Genomic DNA, 18,018 nt, shown 5'->3' with positions numbered 1-18,018 from the left:
AAACAATCGGGGCGAACCGGGATTCGAACCCACAATCATAGGTTTCTGGCGTGCCCAAGGGACGCAACTCTGCACAGCGAATCGCGGCGCCTCAGACGACTGTACCACCCTCATGGCTGTTAAGGAAACAAGAACTGTGTTTTGGGGGACGTGTGACCAAGGCTCAAAGTCAAATGTTTCCACAGGAAAAAAAACGTTTGCAATAACAAAAATGACAACACAAACGCATTTTGGTGAACGTTTTAATTTTTATTTTCATCTCAACACCTGACACGTTAACTAGTCCCAAACCAGATCGGTTAAAGCTCACCTACCGCACAGCTGATCACTGTAAATAAGTAGCTTGTTCGCTATGGCTTTTTACTGGGTCATGCTAGTGGTACCTGTTGGCTGGAAGTGTAGTCTGGTTCCATGTAGCATTAATTTGTCTGTACATTATTGGCAAACCGTTTGACATATCTGGTGATAATATTAAGGCTAAGTCAATCATTTATAAACTAGTTATTAAGTAAGATTCACACATACCTTAGTTACTAATTTTACAATTTATGAATACTAACGAATCACATTTAACTGGTGATTGTTTTGTACTGTAAAAGAAACTGTTCAAAATGTCCTATCGGTGGATCGGAATTCATGTCTGCATTCTGTAAGGCTAGAATTTTAATAATATTAACCCCTCGTCCCCTGCACCAAAGACCGAGTTCCGTAACAATTCCTGATAAAACAGAATCGTTAAAAAAACTAAACAACTGTAAAAATAAAGTCCAAATGATGATTATCATTGGAAGACCACACTTGATACCCAAAGAAATAATCTAGGCCATTAATTACATGTTTCACAAGCCAACAGTGCAGTTTGTTTACCATTTTTTTCGAATGAAATGCCCAAAAAATTAATTACAACGCCTTTAAACGATTGTATTTTCCTCAGATGTTCACTTGTCCCCCGACTCAGTCTGTCTCGAAACAGTCGGAGTAACAAGCGTATTTAACCCAGAGGATCGAAAACTACTCTCACCAAGTACGCATGTCACGAATAAAAAGGTCTTATTTGTTATAATTATTATGAAATAAAACATACTTTGTGTAAGCGGATCTCTCTTTTACACTTGGCCTCGGCTTTCAAGAAGTGCATTGATGTGTCTGCTGTGTCTCTTGAAGCTGGTTTTATATACAGAGATAACTTTATCGGTTTATAAGAGACTGTCACTAACGAGTCCGATACCATACTGTACCTTATCTCAACTGCTCTATAGACATGTTTCGATGGTTTATGGAAGGGTTTGTGAGCTCTCAACTACGTATCATATTTTCGTGGATGACATTCATCACGTCTTCAGAATGAAATCGGGTTGATACGTTGGAGTCGATGTTTTATTGTTTCTATACAAATGGTACAATAGAACAGAAAAGCTCCATAATCCATTTTCGCTTGCAATCTTATTAAAATCAGATTTTATGCTCCGACAGGACACTTCCCTGCAAGGTCGAGTCAGGTGACCAACCGTTCAATCAAAATAAAGGTTGCATCGGTTCTTGAGCCAATCAAATGACAGCTTTCTGAAACAGTTCGACTTCATTTCGTTACCGTGTCGTCCCGAAATTTCGAAATTTGGAAGAAAACGGCCACAGAACAAAACAATAAAAACACCCTCCATAGTACACCCTTGTTGGTGTAGATATAATCGCGCTTAGAAACGACATGATGTATAAATTATCAACAACAATTAACGCAACATGTCTTTTGCATTCGGAACTCCTCGATTATCATCGTTTTCGAGATACGGAAATCAGTTATGCTTTTCGGATTGCTTCGTTGAGTCGTACCGTAAATTTAGAATCCTCGACGCTGTTTGGCCGAGCAGAAAGTTTAACAGACGCAACCTGCTGCGGAAGTGTCCTCAAATCTTCACGCAGAGAGGCATCGGAGCAGAAGGTCTGATTTTAATGGTGTTGTTCTCGTTTAAGTCCTGAGTAATCTGTATTTTAGTTCATACCTCGTTATACCCTAGGCTAGAAGTAGGATATTAACTTCATCGAAGTATTACGCGCCTTCAGCACTTGTTCCTCTACGTTTTAACTTGGTACAGCTTCTATTGGATCGACAATTCTCATTCGGGGATTGGCGTGTGGAAGATTTGTGCTTTTTGTAAGTCACTGCTTTTTTTCAGACATCAGCAAGGCAAACAATGTGTTTGTGTTAACCTGAGGGGAAAATCCCATTTCAAGACATTTACTGCATGGCGCTTAACGTGTCTAATACTGTATGATACTGTAATGACATGTTTGAGGAGCTAATCAAGCAGCATTATCATAATAATAATACCGGACTATCGTAACTATTCGCCCTATGTTATCCCTTCATCATACCCGGGACAAAGAAGGATTATCCTAAAACTTTTAACCGGGTGGTCTAAGTAACATATACGTTTGAATTGGATGCGCCCTATTCATCACGGATTTACTAAACATAAATAATATAGTTTATATATACTCGTAAAATATCACTTTCAACACCTCTAGTCACCTCCTCTGCAGGACGAGATCATAATACATGTGTGTCTCCATGCTAGAAAACGGCACACAATTCGTGTCACCCAAATCAGTGAAACCTCGTTATTCCGGAAACCCATATTCCGGACGGTTTCGGCCAGCGGAACGTACAAATAGGAACTTGGATATAACTCCATATCCGTGACCCCCTTAATCCGGACGATTTCACAAGCAACGCTTCGGTTAACGGGGTTTCACTGAAGTGTAATTTGGGAACTGGGAACCATGTCAATAACGTCTAGTCTCGGACACAACGTGGCCCGCAATGCCCTCATCAAACAGAATCAGTTTCACTGTGAGAGTCTGTCGTGCACAGAGCCCTCTCGACTTCACAAATCCACGCCTTTATCCAACTTTCTTTCTCTGAATTCATCAGTTCGTTGTCTTCAATATACTTTTTAACGTCTGAGTAGGCGTCGGATTCGTTAACGTCACGCCACGTTTTCCACGTGCAGCCCGACTTTTGTCTACGTGAACGTTTGTGCGGCGTAATGTCTGGTATTACTGTGGTTTCTATGGCGTCACTGTTATTGTTATTTTCATCTCCGGATTGTTTATTCCGGACTGGTTTAACAGTTACAGCGAGAGACTTTTCCTCCAGGATTTTAGCCAAATCAATTTCAGGCTTCTTTCCAATTTCTTTATTCCCATTAACGTCTGTTTTTGGAGTATCGTTTTCACTGTCCGTGTCTTGCTTTAAACGTTTTAATTTCTGCAGGTACTGTTCTTCGTGCCACCTCCGGTACTGCTCTATCTTCCGCCGGACAGAAAATGGTTCTTCTGTAGCTTTAGATTTGGAATGCTTTCCCCTTCCGCGGTGTCGATGCGGCGAGTCGGTGGTTGACTTTTCGTTTCTATTTTGTGATTCGGTGAGACTATTAGACCTCTCGTGCCTTTGAGATTCTATGAGATTTGTTTTCGCGTTTATTTTAGGTATACTTCCCCGAGGAGTGAGACTCACATGTTTTTCCTGTTTGCCGTCAGTTTTGCTTTTCCGATCGGAGAAAGCAATTGGAGACAATCTGACCATCTCTTGAGACTTACTGACGTCTACGGACAAGGTGTTTGTATTTCGAGATTTCTGAGTTTCCCGTTTTGGTATCGGCGATGGTGCGTCGTCTTTTGTTGCTTGGGGAGTTGACATGTCACTCCGAATCGTCAACACAGGGGGAGAAGTATACCCAATATCACTACGCGTGATGCTGATTGGTGGAAAGATCGACGGTTCACTTCCGGTACGTACCATTCTCTTCCGGTATCGTTTGGTCGGCTCCGCCCCCGGGCGGGTCTCCCTGCGTTTATTTAACTTAGACAGCTCGCCCTTGAAGCTTGTCGTGTATCTAAATCTTCTTCTCAATTGAGACGCGTCGGTAAAGTCATCACCATGAAAATGGCGTACAAATTCTGAAAACCGTCTGCTGTAGATCTCTGGTGACGTCATCTGGAGATACGTGTCTCGTGACCTTATGACGTCATCGGAGGGTGCCATTGTGACGACCTGTTATTAGGTCGCCACCACTGAAAAATAAACAGCATAATGAGAATAATTCGGTTACATCACATGTCATGTCAAATCAATTGGCTTATGGTAGAATATCTTATATAACGACCACAGAAAACATGACAATGCAGTGCTTTCCTAATTCTTATTTAGATCTACATGTATGCATACAAAATCAGAATGAACAAACACTTTCCGCTAGCGTTTTATGCCAAGAGGAATGATCTCAACCTTCCAATCTTCAAATTTCCCTATACGTCGAGCAATATTCCAACGGCTCAAGCCTCTGGTGTATAAATTTCACAATCTTTGAGGTACAGTCGAGCATGCTCTTTCGAAGAGCGTCATATGATTCTTTCTCAAAAGTTGTTTGATCAGGGTAACAATATTCAAGGATTACGTCAAACTTTCAAAACGTTGTATTATAGACGCGTCGAGGCTATTTCATAATTTGACCATCATTGGCCAAAATGATGCCTGATGCAATTCCGTAATTTGATTTGTACCATATGTTCCCATGTATTTTTAGTTGAACGATTGACTAGCATGTGCGTGTGTTTGTGACGGATGCCACCGGTGGAGCAGGATAGGCTCAAATTTTAGCGAACCCCTGGTATCACCTCTATTTGATATTGTTTCATGGACACATAGTACATAGTCGGAAGCGTACAATGAACTCTGCTTTTAACAGAGATTTCCTACAATTATGGAAATGTTGATGGTTTAGTTTGATCTGGACTTGCCTGGGCTTTCAGCAAAATAAAATAATAATGTTTTTTTAAGGTTTGTAAGGTATCAAGTAGGAAACAAGCAGGAGGCGGTCCCAGGTAATCTTGTACACACGGTGAAACCCCCGTATGCGTATGTCATCTTTATATTCATCTTACTGTTTAGATATTAACACATAAATCATTTGTTTTCATCTCCACGAATTTCGTATTATAAAACGCCTGGCATCGAACTAGCTGCTCAAAACACAATGATGATGTATATTCAAAATAAAATCTTGACACAAGGCGTATGCTAATAAAGGATTGTTTAGGACTTTGTTTCCAAAAGCTTAACTTCTACTTTACTAGGCTTGAGACATATGAATTTAGAAAGCCAACGCCAGAGAATAACCAGTCTCGATTATCTACCGAAACGTGTTCCACTTGACGTAAAAGGGAAATTAGTGATGAAAAGTATACGGATCACAGAAAATCAGTGATGACACCAGGGGTTCGCAAACAAGGGTACGCATGATCTGTTATACCGGTAGCACCCGCCAAACACATGCTGTTCATAACATGTTTATTGCCTACCGCCGCACCCCGCAATACCATTGCAATATGACGGCGGCCTGTAAACAATCGAGTCTGAATCAGGCCATCCAGAGAGCAATGATCCATGTCGTTGGGGTACGACACCACGCTGTCAACCAGGTCACCAAGTCTGACCATCCGATCCATTAGTCTCAGTGAGTAAGGAGGTGAGTAACTTACCTATACATGTTATAGCATGGGAGAGCAAAAACAGAACAGAAGTTTATTTATAAAGGCTTAGGCTACTAGCCCCTACTCTTACATTTATAAACTACAAAAACAAAAAACCCAAAATACCTATATAAATGGCGGAGGAAGATCAATAATACTTCTTATGACAAACATGATTTTTTATATTTTGCGATGTACATTATCACTGTTCTACTGTTACAGCTAAGTAACTGGTGCAATTTAAAATAACATGGAGTTTTGTTGTAATATTTAGCAATATATTGAATTCTGTAATTCTTTAATTTTGGACATATTAATAAAAAATGATTTTCATCTTCAATAACCGCAATGTTAAATAGCTTACAAAAGTCACAATATCTAGAATCTCTATCGATATTTGTACACCTACTAATTTCCATTTTCAACTTATGAGTAGATACTCCTATCATAGGAAAAAATATTTTCCTAGGTATCGTGTTATATTTTGTCTTCGGAATGTCCACCATAAACGTTCTTGAATGACTTAATCAGTCCTTTGATGGCGAAGCCTTGATTGAATAATAGCTTAGCTATAGGCAACATGGGTAATGGAGATGCTATGTTGCTCGACATGAAGGAGAAATTCGGGATGGGAAAATCGAAATCATCCATCTTTCCATACAGCCTGGTTGCTCTCACTCTGAATTTCGATACATAGTTTCGGATAGGGTACCGAATAGTGTTTCTCAGTTGTTTTGTCGATTTCTAACTCTGGTGGATAGGTGAGGCGAAGATACTCATTTGACACATTTGCTCATCTATGTATCTGAAACTGACTTTAAAGTTATTGATAGTGTGTCCTTCCTTTAATTAAACTCACAAATTCACTTTCGTATGCAAAAAGAAACAAATCAGCTTTGAGAGGAGCCCAATCTATACCCATAGGGATGCCTTCTAAATGTTCTATGCCCAAAATGGACAGAGATATTGTCAATCAGGAAACCAGCAACTCACATATATGGGCCTCTGAGTATTTCTGAGTAGCGTTAATTTCTGTTTCAACAATTTGGCAACGTCCATTAAATATTGTGGGAGCATTAAATTTCCTTTACTTCTTTCTTGAAAACAAAACCTATGCTGTTCAGAGAATGTAAATTCTCTTACAGTTCATCACGAGAGATAGTTGTGTAAAGGGTGGAATTTTTTTTATACTTGAACATTTGGTTCTGGTCTGAGAAAAATTCTATACTTCAAGTAAAACTTTTTAATTTTTCAAGATCCCCATGTAATTAAATCCACTTGTCTCGTGTATTTTCTGATAGAGTTGAATTAAGCCTTGCTTTATTTATGTCAGAAGTAATGACAAGGATTTTAGTGAAACATTTGCTGGGCCCTGCAATATACATATCTCCAAATGGATTTCTTTGAAGCTAAGGAATAGAATATAAAGGTGGAATGGATTTATTCTTAGTAATTCCACGAGAAGGTTGTAATACTTCATGATTGTCACGTGTCCTTTTAAGACAAATGACTGGCTTTGTATGTTGGGTCAGAAGATATCCCAGCAATGCCAAGTTCCTTGTAGAGACATAATGTTGTTTGCAAATGGGTGTTTTTGCCACATAAACTGTTAGTTTCAGTTTTGTTTTGTAAGTACAATATTACACCAAATCCAAAATAATTATTACTCACACTATTTCTATAAGCGTTACAAATTAAGAGCGACGTTTCGGTGTAGGTTCTAACACCGTGATCACTTGTTTGATAGCGGTGTTAGAACCTTCACCAAAACGTCGCTCTTAATTGTAATAAAGAAGTTGTTCATCCATAAATTCTTATCCTTACTTAGAACTTCAACTTCTAAATGCCTATCAAAGAAACTATGTTTTAGTAATTATGCTATTTCACAACAGCTAACCAGCATTTCCGATTTTTTTAGTCAGGAACGGTGTAACACCGCTTCAACATTTCCCTAAAACCATGGATATAAGAAAATATCATTATGACATTCATATGCTACAAAAACCACAAGAGGTCTATTTGCGACGTACCTTGCAGTCACAACGACACATTCTCTTCCGTCATTGTATTTCTCTCGCACAAGAACAATTTCATATGAACAGTGTTCTTGAAACATAAGCACTCGCGCCTGTTCAGGATTATGTGTGTACAACGTAACTCACAGAGCAGGAGGACATTAATCCCAGCATACATTAGCTGGATTAGCTGCACGTGGTGTACGTCCAGATCTATATTACATGCGCGACCAGCCATCCGCAAATCGCCACATAACACAAGAGTTACTGACGTTGACGTAATGCGCTTGCTATAACTTAAAGTCAAACAATAGAACTTCAACCACACGCTTGTGCGATGTCAGGATTAAACGGGATTATTGATGTCTATGAAATAGCTTTTCTATCGCAACAGGTATTAACTCAAAACAGTACACTACGTGTTCAATATGATCATCATCTTTCAAACATACAGCTCATGTGAAATGAGAACACGTTTACTGTTAGAGGCTAGGAAACACGTACACTGGGCGTCATTATTGAGGGGTTGGATTATAAGATATAAAACGTCGCATTTTCAACTTGCAAGAATTCAGTTGCATCTAAGGCACTGATTGCGTTCAGGCGTGTGTTTTGGGCAGGGTTTTTTCTACCACTTTCTTTCCATGTTTTAAATAGTCGTCAATTTTTATTTAAAAAAACACATTCAATCAGCGTGACATAAGCATACAACACGTTCTTCAACTGTTAATCACATTGTCAACATACTCAGACCTTCTGACGCATATGTTCATGTTTGTCACCCTGTATACCTGTATAACCGTCAATAAGGACGCTGAGTATGAATATACATTCACACTTTAGCTGGTTATGCGAAATTTAAAAAAATAGTTTTGTAATCACGTTCCTAATGCTAAGGATAAGAAACCTTGTTTGTTTATGTTCCCACTGATCAAACAACAGGGGAAGAGACGAAGGTCTCTCTTTCGTTAGGAGGGAAGGGGTAGCCTGGTGGTTGAGGCGTTCATTGTTGCGCCGAAGGCCCTGGTTTGATTCAACACATGGGTACAAAGTGTTAAGCCCATTGCTAATGGTGGCGTAAATCCCAATCCATTCACAATCTTCCGTTGAAACAAAACGAAAGCCAAGGGGACAAGGTTGTATAGGGTAGGTACCCTGCCACAAGATCTACATAATTTGAGTATACGACAAAACCTGTAGAAAGTGCCAGGGAAGTTATCCGATGAATGGGAACTAAACTTTGTTCCTTTGAACAATTGTATATATGACAACAATAAATACCTAGGTAAGCATAAAAGGTGTGTCAAAAAGGCATTTTTTAAAGGTTTAATGAACCTTTTCTTCCAACAATTAAACATGAGCTAGTCTTTGATCAACAGATGTACATAAACCTGTTACAAAAATATTGTAAACATTCATGTTTGGTCAAGAAGTTGCTCACTTTTAGTTGGTTTTTAAAGAACCAGCATTGTTTTCAATCATTTCAGACATATTTCTTCATTTTACCGTGTCAGAAGTAAAACACTTGCAAGTGTAGGAAAGAAACAAAGGCTAGTATCATATCTCCTACGATTCCAGTTAGTCGAAACGGGGGAGTGATCCTACCTACTCCTGTATAAATGCATCCGCGATTCTTTACACATGTCAGCCGTAATGTTGATGGGTGTACATCTGTCGTGTGCTATTGTCCAGGAAACAAACCGTCTAGACTTGTTCTGTACTTATAGGTGTACACACGCAATAGCATGAGAATATAATTTATAAAAGAGAACAAAACTTTTTCATGATCAGAAATAAAATCACAGGTTATGGCATCATTTAAATGGACTATTATTCTAACAAATATGTCCCTTTGAACATTTGAAGATCTAGAAGTTAAGAGTACGACTTTATACATAGATCTGATGAATTTGATTCCTGTGTATTGTGCAGACAAAGAACGTGAAGACACGACTCGTAAACAAAAGTTGTTATAAGTCGACGATTATTCTCTTTTGGCATTCAAATACCAGTCGGGCTATGCGAAAGACACTAAAAGACACTCTATTCGTGAGAGACTATTCATTTTCTTTAGTCAAGATGCGAATACAAAAATCTCTGTGTGTTTGTGAAGTAACCGTACTACGAGATGGAGACACGTCTGGAGGTTGTCTTAAGTCATACAGTCAAACAATAGTGGGAATGCTGTATCAATGAAATCTCAGAATGAATGAGACATGGTTTGACAACATCACTCCTGGCCATCCCTACATTTACCTCAGCTGTGCTTTGTTGTGGTTTGTTTGTTTGTTGTTTAACGCCGCACTCAGCAATAGTCCAGCTATATAACGTCGGTCGGTAAATAATCGAGTCTGGACCTGACAATCCAGTGACTGACATCATGAGCATCGATCCAAACAACTGGGACACGATGACATGCATCAACAAGGTCAGCGAGCCTGACCACCCAATCCCGTTAGTCGCCTCTCACGACAAGCATAGTCGCTTTTTATGGTAAGCATGGGTTGCTGAAGACTAATTCTACCCCGGATCTTCACGGTACCCCAGCTGTACTAGTCAGATTGAAAATACAATTTTGAAAGAAAAGGGGACGTTAGTCAGAGCTGATGTGGTGAGGTGAAATGTTTTTTAACGTCGCCTTCAAGATTATTGCATTTATCTATCGTATATATATTACGAGCATGTACTTGTGTGTGTGTGGCTGCTTGTGCTAGTCCGGACTAACGTCGGCTTTATAGTGCTAGCCAATTGAGATACCATTCCGCAGCTTAATATGACTACTGACTCCGAGCCGACCAGTCCTCGCTTTATCCCTTTATTGCCGAGCGCCATGTGGGGTAACAAGAGCACCTTTAGACCTTTTTTTGGTTTGACGAGGCCGGGGATCGAACCATCGACCTTAAGCACCTGGTCAGAGCCTTCAGAGGTGCTATCCACAAGGAAACGGAGGCGGTCGTTTGTCAAAGAGAACTTGATATACAGACAGAATGGCTAAATGGTTCTACGTCACAATCGGCCTTTCCCATGTTATTGTTCGTATCAATAATCGATATCGGCATTGATTGATTGAATAATAGTCGTCAAATACATAGCGTTATTAACGTCGGGCCTTTTCCTTCTCTGTCCTCCTTAATGCTAAGTCGGGATTGAAGGTGTGTAATAATTGGCGTACATGAGAGAAACCCTGATACAAAGTCCAGATTGTCCCGTTGCTCAGGCGATCACGGCTGGAGGAGATAGTAAAATAACAATTTATTTTGCAAAACAATGTGTCCGTGTTTTGATAATTGATTATTCATTTCCGGAGGCAACAGATAAAAGATCCTAAAAGGCAATAATGTATTTTTGTCCTTATATCATTAATAGTAATAACTATACATTATTTAGAATTATTCTTGAGACAATTCAAGTTTATACATACGTTCTTTGATAACGAAACCCATGCACATTAACAGTTTTTAACACGCTAATGTGCATGCATCAAAACATATGTTCATCGCATAAACATGTGTGATGTATAATTATCATCCCCCAAACTGTAAATGTGTTAAAACGTTTTCATATACAATAAGAAGTTGGTGATTTATAACACGAGATATTCGCTGTATTCATTAAACACGTTTCAGTACGGTTTGTTATCGAGTAAAACTCGATATTTACAAGCAGGTAGTGACTTGGGTTTAACCCCGGATTGAACAGTATACTTGTGAACAGTATCACGACGTGTCAGTTGGATGTGGGAAGAGAGACGAAATAGATGCAGGTCTTAGACGTTAAGTACCACTTTGCTGAAACCGACGCACACGTATGGTGCTGACGGGGCTGTCGGGTAGCCTAGTGGTTAAAGCGCTCGCTCGTCACGCCGAAGACCCGGGTTCGATTCCAGACATGGGTACAATGTGTGAAGCCCATGTCTGGTGTCCCCCGCCGTGATATGGCTGGAATATTGCTAAAAGCGGCGTAAAACCAAACTCACTCACTGATGGTGCTGACAAACCTAGAAACTCAACCAGCACGAACCGGAAATCGAACCAAAGATCAAAGGCTCCTAGCACGCCTAAGGGATGCAACTCTACACAGCGAAATATTAAACTGATGTGACAATTAAATACAGATACCAAAGAGTACAATAATGTTCCAGTGTATTTACAGAATCATTTTCACTGCCATCTATGATATCAATAATTAGTGCGGTCGGTATCCCAGTGGTCAAAGCGTCTCTCGTCAGGTAGAGTACCTGAGTTTAATTCCCCACATTGGTACACGTTTCAGCCAATTTTTGGCGTCTGGTTATAATGCTGGAATATTGTTAGATGCGGCGTAAAATCATAATCACTTACTCATATCAAAAATTGCATTTGAGTGAGTGAGTATGGTTTTACACCGCTTTTAGCAATATTCCAGCAATATCACGGCGGGGGTCACCAGGGGCTTCACACATTGTACCCATGTCGGGAATCGAACCCGGGTCTTCGGCGTGACGAGCGAACGCTTTAACCACTAGGCTACCCGACCGCCTGCATTTGAGAACAATCTGCAACCGACTATAGACCAAAAACATGAACATGCTGAAATAATGTTTTTTGAACATGTACTTCATGCTCAGTCTTCGAAACGTGGACGTTATAGTCCTGATATTGGTGCGTGACACGAGTCGCGTTCTTGTCCCGCGTTACAAGCTGCCTATGAATTACAATATTTTCCCTGCCAGATGTTTGATAGGAACAGATATATTCAAGACGCATCATCGCCTCGTGCCGCCGACCCCGTATTGTACCCAACACAAAGGAATATATTTAATTTCCAAACGAGTAGCGAACCTTGCTACAATACTGATAATAACATATAAACGTCACCGGAGAACATCTGTGATTAATCGTGCAAACAATATTTCATAGATAAGATTTGAATTACTATCAATACCTGTATGACGGCGCACGAAGGGTACAAAAGACTTATTTATATCATTGTGGATCATATTATATATAAGATAAAGTAGTTATAGCAATATACAGGAAACCATCTGTTATTCTTATACACACACAGATACATATTTATAAGTATACGTGTTCATGCACGAATACATATTTTTACAAATTGATAGTGATTTATAAACACAGAATCATACTATAGTTGGAATCGCACAATCGACTCTGCCTTTAGCAGAGATTTCTTATTTCCTTCTTTTCGCGACCATCTCATGTCATCGCTGATTTTCACTGATCCAGTCATATAGTGTCACACGCTATCTTGCCTTTTTCTCCCGATGAAATCTGACCGCTTCCGTGGTCTAGTGGTAGAGCGTCCACCCGGAGAGCAGAAGGTCCAATACCAAAAGACGTTAAAAGATTGTACTTGTTGTTACCCTGTCTGGCGCTCTGAATTAATGGGCTAAAACAAGGACTGGTCGGCTCAGAGTCAGTATACTGTGTCTGAGTGGGGTATTCAAGTTAAACTGTAGCATAGTATCTCAGTGAGCTAGCACTTTAAATCGGCATCTGTCCGAACGAGTACAAGCAGCCACCCACGCACGTGCATGCACGTCGCTTTATAAGTGCAATAATCTTGGACGCGACGTTAAACCTAATTTCACCTCACCTCACCGATGAAATCTGTTTTGGCAGATAATCGAGACTGGTGTTCACTGGTGTTGACGTTGTATATAGATTATGATTATGGATTATGCTTGTATTGGTATTATTGATACAGCTGTATGCGGATTATACCTGAATGTTTTATGTATACATTGAATTACACCTGGGTTCGAGACCAGACATGCAAGAAATAACACATGCTTGTAAGGGTCGACTGAAATCATGTATGATCTCATTATTTGTCATCGCACCTCGACTACGGAGCATGGCTGGTCTGGATCGGAATTGATTTCGTACATACCAATTTAATGTAGCTTTAATACAGAGGAAATCAGCGATAAACACACATGTCCTTAAATTTCATGTGCATTTAAATATGCACTTCAACACCTCTTTCATATATATTCTGGCTGCAATGGTTATCTGATAACGTATATCGATGGAAGAGCCTAACATGAGTTGCTAAACTCTACGGACTAGCTAGCTACTGTTTCATACGCTTCCTTTCAATTAATATGGTATGGTCTGTGTTTGTTTGTTTATTTGTTGTTTAACGCCGCACTCAGCGATATTCCAGCTATGTGACGGCGGTCTCTAAATAATCAAGTCTGGACCACACAAGCCAGTGATTGACATCATGAGCATCGATCCACGCAATTGGGGTGAGGTGACATGCGTCAACCAAGTCAGCGAGCCTGACCACCTGATCCCGTTAGTTGCCTCTTACGATAAGCAGATTCGCCTTTTACGGTAAGCATGGGTTGCTGAAGACGTTTTCTACCCCAGATAGTCACGGGTCGTATTGTTTGTGAGCAGGTATGAATCTGATGTACATGAAAATATTTAATTACCAATGATACTGACGGGATTCGTGATGTAACATCCTCTATACACGGTGTGTTTCCGAAGATAACCTTTTCCTACGTCGTTATTACAGACATTGACGGTCTTTACGTCCTGTCTTCATGGAGTATGCAAGCATGCAAGCATTTTCTGCAATTTCCTATTCCTGTGAGAGAGGTTAACTGATAGATTACTTTTATCTGTTGTTTAACGCCGCACTCAGCAATATTCCAGCTGTATGACGGCGGTCTGTAAATAATCGAGTTTGGACCAGACAAACCAGCGTTTGACATCACGCGCATCGATCCACGGGTGCGGTGACATGCAACCAACCACCGAGCCTGACCACCCGATTTATTTAGTTGCCTCTTACATAGGTTGCTGGGGAGGTTCTTACTGGAATCCCCACGGCTCTCGTTGATAGAGAAACCTTGGCAGTCAAGAATCTATAACATTTGGTTCGTTCTGTTTGCCAGAGATATAAACATTTATTAACAGCCGTATTCGACCATTTAATCGCAGGGGAATAACTTCGGTATAGTGGTGAACCAGCAGTGTTGTATTCAATGTATAATATTATTCATACAACAACCAATAAATCGCCAGTTATGCCTTTTTGTCCGACGTAAAATCTATTTAGCATAAATCAGAGCCATTGCTGGAATATTCTGGCAGTGGATCATAGTATGAATTAACATATCAGTTGTTACTCTATTGCCTCCTATCAACAGATTACCACGAAAGATTTGCGGGTCGTGATAACATAACTGTAATAGTGTCGTGGAATGTGTGTCTGGATAACTGATAAGTGTTCTTAAAGTAATGGTTGGTTGGTTGTTTTACGCCGCACTCAGCAATATTCCAGCTATATGACGGCGGTCTGTAAATAATCGAGTCTGGACCAGACAATCCACTGATTAATATCATGAGCATCGATCCACTCAATTGGGATCGATGACATGCATCAACCGACTGAGCGAGCCTGACCATCCGTTAGTCGCCTTTTACGACAAGCATAGTCACCTTTTACGGCAAGCATGGATTGCTGAAGACCTATTCTACCCCAGAATCTTCACCGGTACACAATACTTGTACTGGGCGCCATTACGATACAATCATACATTTAAGCTTGTTTGTTTGTTTGTTTGTTTGTTTGTTGTTTAAAGTCGCCATCAGCGGTAAGTTTTCACCTGTAAATTGCCTGAACCAGTGATTGATATCATGAGCAACCCCCACACCGTCGGGGCAAGATAACACGCAGTCAAGTCACCGTGCCTGACCACCCGATCCCTTTAGTCGCCTTTTACGACAAGCATAGTCACCTTTCACGGCAAGCATGGGTTGGTGAAGACCTATTCTACCCCGGATCTTCACGGGTCTCTTATAGTAATGGGATATCTGGAGGCACTATATAATGGTAGATTGTGCTCAGCAATTTCACCATTAACGTTAATGATGTTATTACCACCTCCGCGGTGTAGGTGATAGTGGACAGGGCGTCTGCCCAGAGAGCGTCTGTTCGATCCTCTGGCCGCGTTTTACCAAATGAAGTTACAAATGGTACTTGTTGTTACCCTGCCTGTCGTTTAGAATTAAGGAGATAAAACACGGGCTGATCGTCTCGGAGTCAGTAAGCTGTGAAACCAACGAGCACAGTTTGAAGCCGACGAACCGAGGTTCAATGCCGCTCAGGCTCTGGACCTTACTTGTACCGAGAGTAGAATCATATTGAAGCTTAAAAGAAGGGTATACCGAATCGGAATATATACTACTTAAAAGAAGTTAAGGATCACCCGATTCTTTCATAATGGTAAAATAAGTCGCTCATGACATGAGAGATTACCTATAGTAATATGAAAGAATCAGGTGATCCTTAACTTCTTTTGAGTAGTATATACTGAACAAAGATGTTAGAGATCATGGCTATTGTGAGGATATGTTTTACAAATCCCTCAAAATATTCATGAATCATAAGGGGACACGGGTGGCCCAGTCGTCTGAGGCGCCGCGATTCGCAGTGCAGAGTTGCGTCCCTTGGGTACGCCAGAAACCCATGATTGTAGGTTCGATTCCCGGTTCGCCCCGATTATGTTTCCAGGTTTGTCAGCACCATACCCGTGCTCGTGGGTTTCACCGAAGTGGTAAACGTCTGAGACCTGTATCACTTCGGGTTTTTCTCCCACATTAAGCTGACACGCCGCGATATAACTGGAATACTGTTAAAAGTGGTGTTAAACCCAACTCACTCACTCATGAATCATAAACCTTTTTGTTCAGTATGAAACGAGTTACACAATATATCATGTTAGAGATTATATACAAAACTGAAAGGTTGAGAGGTTTGTCGTGTTGCCTAGTGGTTAAAGCGTCCGCTACTCACACAAGACCGTGGTACGATTCCCCAAGGGACAAACGAAAAGACAAAATGACCTCCGGCTTAAGGGTCATTCAAAAGGACAATGGTTAATCAACTGTTGGTTTGAGTAAAGTACTCAATACAAATACAAGGACCAAAGTAATAAATTCGATATACCCCTTTTAATGTATATAAGGTATATGCATTGATACTAACGATATATACATTCAGATATATTGATCGTAACCTTACATGCATTCAGATAATATTGATCCTAACCATATATGTATTCAGATAATATTGATAATAACGATATATCTATTCAGATAATGTTCATCCTAACCATATATGTATTCAGATAATATTGATACTAACCATATATGTATTCAGATAATATTGATCCTAACGATATATCTATTCAGATAATATTGATCCTAACCATATATGTATTCAGATAATATTGATCCTTACCATATATGTATTCAAATAATATTGATCCTAACCATATATGTATTCAGATAATATTGATCCTAACGATATATCTATTCAGATAATATTGATCCAAACCATATATGTATTCAGATAATATTGACCCTAACCATATATGTATTCAGATTATATTGATCCTAACCATATATACATTCAGAAAACATTTACCCTAACGATTTATGCATTGGGATACTATTAATCCTATCGATGAATGAATGAATGAACGAATGATAATATTGATCTTTTTATAATGTCATCCAATAATATATTTCTTCCATAGAAAATCGTTGACTTACCTTACCTCTGTTACCTGCTTACAACTAAACACACCCTTAACTACTTTTTTATTTCCATTTCTCCCTTATAACTAAATCAATATAAAATAAACGACAATATAATAACTAGCATGGTTATAACATATCTGGTAAACAATCATAATATTTCCTATCCTTACCATGAACACAATTAAGGGTTTAACATTAAAACCTTGACTAATAGTCTTTTTTAAAAAAAAACCTTGATAGGAAAGAATGATTTTCGCTTCAATAATAATCCATACTGATACTTATCTTCAACAACATCGCTTATGTTTTTATCAGTTTTGTTTTGTTTCGAAAACAATCCTAAATTTCCCAAAGTCACGTCAAGCTGTCGTTATCATAAAAACTAAAGTGCTGCAAATTAATGGCACGCACCGTTTTGTGATGAGACGATTATGTCTTTTGAGGTATGCCTGAGGCATGAAGCCATAGCAAGATATACCGATACAAGATCAACACTACAGCACCCAGTCAAGGAAGTGAGTAAAATACATACCTCCTAATTTGTAGCGTGTCCATCGTGACCTATCTCCCCAGATGAAATGTACCCTTTAACTGGCCAGTATACATGCTTGGGTTATGACACAAGGTAGTATTTGACAGCTTCGAGAGGCACCTCTCCCCGCGTCTGCTTAGCCGGTTACGAGTGTGATTGAAGACTTAACTGCCGTCTGACAGTCATTGACAACAACATTGTTAACTCTTGTATGTCCAAACCACCAAGAACGCCATTGCCGACTGATGGGAATGAAATATTTTTCTTTTCACTATATCCCGTAAGGTTGGTATCCATCTTGCAATGGGAAAAAACAGCTTTCAAACGATATGCTACACTCTTGGTAAAAATATCCCACCGAAAATAAGTCGGT

The 18,018-nt window shown here is 39.8% G+C and overlaps 1 protein-coding gene across 1 annotated transcript; it reads right to left on the bottom strand.

Moving 5' to 3' along the window:
* Positions 1–610: 610 nt before the first annotated feature.
* Positions 611–17,756, bottom strand: LOC139460986 (uncharacterized). The gene is made up of 2 exons (XM_071242450.1): positions 17,646–17,756; positions 611–4,074 (listed from the first exon to the last, which is right to left on the bottom strand). Exon 2 carries the CDS (start codon positions 4,043–4,045, stop codon positions 2,831–2,833), a length of 1,215 nt encoding a protein of 404 aa, XP_071098551.1. The 5' UTR covers positions 4,046–4,074; positions 17,646–17,756; the 3' UTR covers positions 611–2,830.
* Between the last annotated feature and the right edge of the window lie 262 nt (positions 17,757–18,018).

Source organism: Haliotis cracherodii, unplaced genomic scaffold (genome assembly GCF_022045235.1).
Source record: "Haliotis cracherodii isolate W230 unplaced genomic scaffold, xgHalCrac1.p SCAF_1, whole genome shotgun sequence".
NCBI classification, from domain to species: domain Eukaryota; kingdom Metazoa; phylum Mollusca; class Gastropoda; order Lepetellida; family Haliotidae; genus Haliotis; species Haliotis cracherodii.
This window is presented reverse-complemented; position numbering and strand designations above follow the sequence as displayed.